The sequence below is a fragment of the Fukomys damarensis genome, unplaced genomic scaffold (assembly GCF_012274545.1).
Source record: "Fukomys damarensis isolate Sample0158 unplaced genomic scaffold, DMR_v1.0_HiC HiC_scaffold_26, whole genome shotgun sequence".
NCBI lineage: Eukaryota > Metazoa > Chordata > Mammalia > Rodentia > Bathyergidae > Fukomys > Fukomys damarensis.
In genome coordinates, this window is record NW_022900938.1 from 28,758,637 (window position 1) to 28,764,279 (window position 5,643).

Sequence of the window (5,643 nt, forward strand, 5' to 3'; positions counted from 1 at the left end):
GCAGATTATCTCAATGATTGCAAATTTTATTCCTGCAGGACCCCACATTTATTGGTAAACTCCCAAAGATCTTCCAGATGATGTTTTTTCATCTGAAAATGGAAATATATGCTTTCATCCAATCCAATCCAAAGCATGTATGTGTGTGTATATATATATATATATATATATATATATATAAAATCAGTACTAGGGAATGAACTCAGGACCTATGCCCTGAGCTATAATGCCAGCCATCCTTTAAATTTTTGTTTTGAGACAAGGTCATGCTGACTCACAGAAGTTCCCAGACTGGGCTACAACTTGTGATTCTCCTGTCTCAGCCTCCTAGAGTGCTGAGATTAGAGGCATGTGCCACAATGGCCTGCTACACCATTACTTTATGTATACATGAAAAGAAAATGCTACCTATTAAGTTACATTTCATCGATTGTAAAATGCATCTAGATTCCAGACACAGTAATAAGGGAATAAGGTTGAAATTATAGCCTGGCTTATTTAACCAATTCTACATACAATTCTAAAGGTATCCATACTTTTAAAATTAAATATTTTGAGTAAATTGTGGTTATGTTCTCAAGATAAATGAAAGTTTAGGCAGAATAAAATTGCTTAACCTCCAAGCTTTTGTTTTTGTTTTGAAGAATCGAGGATTGAACTCAGGGCTGATCTACACATCTCCAGCCCTTTTCCTTTTTTTTTTAAACTGTATTTTGGGACAGGGACTTCTGAAGTTCCCTCGGCTAGCCTTGAATTGGTGGTCCTTTGTGTCTACCTCCCAAGTAGCTTGGATTGTAGTTGTACACTTCTATACCTATCCAACACCAGAGATTTTTTTTTTAACCTAGATATGAAACCTATCTTTTAAATGTTGAAGTTTTATATTTAAAATCCCTTGAATTCAAGTTCCATACAGTAGAACTCTGATTCAGATCTCTAATATCCTCATTGCCTGACCCCTTAATGGTAATCAGCTGGTTCATTTACTGTTCTATCTATTCTGATTTTTCCTTTTTCTGTCTGCTTGAACTGTGGCCGTGGGCTTTATGTGATGTCTTATTAGGTTCTTCACACTTATTTATATTTTACCTTAAAAACAACACACTTTATGTTAGAAAATTTTTCTTTGATTTCTTGAATGCTTTGTCTGGGATGATTTTTATTTTTTATTTTTGTCTTTCCAAGTAGTGGTGAGAAAATAGAGGCCTGCTAAGTTTACTTCCTGTGAGCCTTCAATTGATAGTGTGTCATTTATTTGTACAACCAACATCATAGAATGAAAAGAAATCAAAATTTTAAAAATGTACACATTCATAATATTCCTGTTTAAATCATTTCATTCCTGGGGCTGGGGATTTAGCACAGTGGTTCTGAAGGCCTGCCTTGCAAGCGCAAGGACCTGAGTTTGATCTCTGGTACCAAAAACAAAACAAAACAAAAAATACACACACACACACACACACACACAAACCCAAACCTGAAATAAATCATTTCATTCTTTTCATTTTAAACTCTATCTAAATAAGGATATGTTTATATAATTATCCATGTTAGAGAACTCATTTTAAAACCTGATATTTTCATACAGCATTGTTACTAGCCAGTTTATTTTCCTTTCAAAACTTTATTTTTAATGATGATGGTGGACAAGCCATATTTTACTTAACCATTCAATCTTTTCTTCACTTCGTAGTGTTACTTTATATTATACTGCAACAAATAACATCCTCATCTTCCTTTTTGCTTTGTTTGCGTTATACCTTTAGACAAGTTAGGAGAAGTAAAATTGCTTAGTCCATTGATCTAAATATTTTTATAATTTTTTTGTTGTTGTTTGAGACAGGGTTTCACTATGTAGTTGAGACTGCCCTGGAACTCACTATGTAGCCCAGGCTGGTCTTGAACTCACAGCGATCCTCCTGCCTCAGACTCCCAAGTGCTAGGGTTACAGGCATGCACCACCACGCCTGGCTATTTTTATAATTCTTTATAGCATCTGACAGTAGATTTAGAACAGTTTTATTAGAGAAAGGTATCTTTGGATACTATTTGTAATTTGTCTTACACAATCAAAGAGCTATCAAATAAGTGTTCACTGTAGAAAATGTGTCCTTCTTTGCTGGAAAGGAGCCTGTGACATAGAAACTAGTCCATGTTTCCAATTTGCCCCGGGGAAAAGTAGCATAAAATATGTGAGTAGGTTAGAATAAGATTGTTAAACCCAGTGAAAGTAAAAGAAAAGAATCTTTTCTGAGCATAGCCCTTGTAGCCCTATTTTTAATAATGCTGTATTTGTATAGTAATCGCTCCTTTTATCTTCCCAGTGTCTCCTAATGTTAAGTCCTGTTATCCTAGTTTTATGTATAAATAAATTAAGGGACAGAACAGGTGAGATAGCCTGATCAAAGTCACACAACTAAAATTAATGTTGCTGTCAGAGCTCTGATGTACTTCACCTCACAAAAGAAGAGTATAGATGAGATTAAATTTCAGGGCCAGATAAGAATTTAGAGGAAGTTCAGAAGTCTTGGATAATTTTTTTTTAATTTTATTGAATTCAAACAATAAGAAATTTTATTGAAGGGATCGGTGGTAATTCCATCACAAAAATCAATCCCCACTAAGACCATTAAAATGTAAGTTTCTAAAAGCAGAAAGTATTTGTGTTTTTTTCTTTATAAATTACAATCCTACATGTCTTTAAGGGAATTATTTTAAAGTAATTTAGAAGGTGTCTAAAAGTTAAGACTACTATTCTGAGATGATAGTATTTAGATTTAGATTCTTGAAATCTCACCGCCCTTATGAATGTACAAACTTTAAATCAGCAGCTGTCTTATTTACATCCCTGTAGAACTGCAAAAAAAATCACAGATAAGATCAGAGTTGTCCGCAGTTGTGAAACACGTCAGAAGTCACCATCTACCCCAGGATGCTGTTGCCTTTCCCCACATTTCCAGATCTTTTCTCCTCTGAAAGAAGGCCACTTGGAGAACTACATTATTTACTCAACCAGGAATTGAGAATTAATGATGAAAAACAGGCTTAAGATGTTTAAAAATATAAACAGCACTTGATCAATGGATTTTTCTTTTACCTACTGTCTCAACTTTTGCTTATTATGCATCTCATCCAAATTGGAATGTCCAATATCTTAAATTATATACCCATTCTACGATTTAGCCTGTTTTTAACTTCCTGATTTACATGCTCCTTTCTACTTCCATATTTTTACTGGAAAGAAATCTTTCAGGAGACTCTAAAGTTTCCAGAACTTTCCTGCTGACTGAAGAGGTATTCCCAAACTGCTCTAGCTCTGGACTTTCCAATTGGCCTTTTTCTTAACATTTTGGCTTTAATGTATTTTGATCACTACCTAAATATGAAAGAATGCCTCTGATACTTGGCATTTTCATTAAGATTTCGAGACTTAACCAATTTTAAAAAGTGTCAGATATCTTTTTGGCCAAGTCATATTTCTTTCACTCTGAAAGACAAGCTCAGACCTCTATACACATTTCTGTAACTCCCAGGGTCTACTCCACTTACATTTCTGGTCTCTCCAAACATATTTATTAATACAAATGTACAGGATACATATGTGTTACAGTAATTATGAATACAGACCCCTTTTCCTAGTGAAGAATATAGGTAAACATTTTCATCTTGCTGGAAAAACATGTGAAACTATTAACCTTATGCATTTGGAAGGATATGTATTCTGTGTTTTCAATAGATGTCATATACTGCATATGAAAATAAATTAGGAATAATCATGATTCATCTTTCTTTACAGATTACTTACATGAAAAACTAGAGGAATATATCAAACAATTTTCTATAGTAAAAATAGTCAGACAAAAAGAAAGGAAAGGGCTGATCACTGCTCGGTTGCTAGGAGCAGCAGTAGCAACAGCTGAAACACTCACATTCTTAGACGCTCACTGTAAGTATTTGTGTACAGATATAGTTGTAGCATTTTCCCTTTCCTCCTCTAATTTAAAAGTTAATTTTCTTTAGATGCCTAATTGCATGCTCTTGAACAGCATTTTCAAGTATTCCAACAATGACAGTCCAGGCAGACAATGGCTGTGCCTAAGAACATCCTTTCATTTGCAGAGCTCTCACCACTATGTTTAGGTCTCCTCACCTTGAATGATTTCCAGTGACCAGTGTGTATATATTTGCTGTTGTTGTTATATATGATTCTTACATTTTAAAACTAAAACAAATTTGCTGAAGTATGATCAACATTATCATTAAACTTTGTACCCATATCACCGTGTTTAACATTTATATTTCAATTCTCTCTTTTTTGGAAGACTTGTGGACTTTTTATTATGCTAAATTAGGAGTAGCCCTTCCCTACTTATATCTTTTCTATTTGCTGTTGTTGTTATATATGATTCTTACATTTTAAAACTAAAACAAATTTGCTGAAGTATGATCAACATTATCATTAAACTTTGTACCCATATCACCGTGTTTAACATTTATATTTCAATTCTCTCTTTTTTGGAAGACTTGTGGACTTTTTATTATGCTAAATTAGGAGTAGCCCTTCCCTACTTATATCTTTTCTATGAATATTGTCAATTTTTGTTTGTATTGCTGCTTTGGGGATTTTTCTTTAATTTGTTTTAGTATCACTGTTTTTGGAATTAATGTATCATGGACATGTTAGTTATTGATAAATGTCGCCTAGTCCCTTGAGCTAGTGGTCGGTTTCATTTTTTATTAAATGAGTGGTTATCTTTGAACTTGCCAGCCCCTTAGTTATGGTTGGCCTAAAAAAGGGTTGTTATATGCTAATTACTACAGAAGGGTTTTCAGATTTGTTTGAGTTGTTTAAAGCCATTGCATCTACTATACTTTTTAGTACAAGACATTTAAAAATGAAAAAAGATTTAGAGATGTTTTGCAGAGGAAAAAAGCATTAAAATAAGGGTACACTGAGCATTCTTAACCTCCTGAGGAAGGTGTATGATGGTCTTCCTACACCAGGACTGTTGAACTTTACTTAGTGAGGAGTCCAGAATAGGACTGAACATGTCTGGTCTGACTTCATTGTTATGTAGGATACCTCAGCTCATGATCAGAATTCATTTTTCATAGGATTACTTTGCCCCCGCTTTCCAATGGGTTGTAGCTTTGAAAGCCCCTTTTTCTCCAACTGCTAAAATCAAAATCTTGTGAGACTTTGAGTTAACTTTCTCCTGAGGCCCAGTGAGGGAAATGAAGCTTTCAATTGTTGTACTTTACTTGGGGGTGGGAGTGCAAGTTTAAATTAATCAGAACATCTTTGGGGCTAGGTGAAAAGCTTCCTATTTTACAGGGAAACAGCAATCATCTGAAGCTTAAACATATCTGCATTTAGTTCCTCCTAGGAGAAAAACATCATCATCTATAGGGAAATTTTTTAGCTATGCTGAGTCTTGCTTTTCACTTTCATCCTGCCCTTATCACAAGAAATCTAAGAAATCTTTCCATTTGCAGATGGATTGTACACTATGGTGTATATAGTATATAATGTATTTTATGTTTAAAATTTGTAAGATTAGATCTTAGTCTCACCAGATCTACTCATATGAGGTGATGAATGTTAATTACCTTATTTTAGTGATCATTTCAGTATATATATAT

At 34.0% G+C, this 5,643-nt stretch overlaps 1 protein-coding gene across 4 annotated transcripts in view; it reads left to right on the forward strand.

Moving 5' to 3' along the window:
* The window catches only part of Galnt3 (polypeptide N-acetylgalactosaminyltransferase 3), a 60,669-nt gene that overhangs the window by 17,748 nt on the left and 37,278 nt on the right, over nucleotides 1-5,643 (forward strand). For all 4 annotated transcript variants that reach the window (XM_019204984.2, XM_010606888.2, XM_033756382.1 and 1 more), the window contains exon 4: nucleotides 3,797-3,946. In XM_019204984.2, the coding sequence (XP_019060529.1) occupies nucleotides 3,797-3,946 (150 nt within the window). The remainder of the gene's footprint in view (nucleotides 1-3,796; nucleotides 3,947-5,643) is intronic.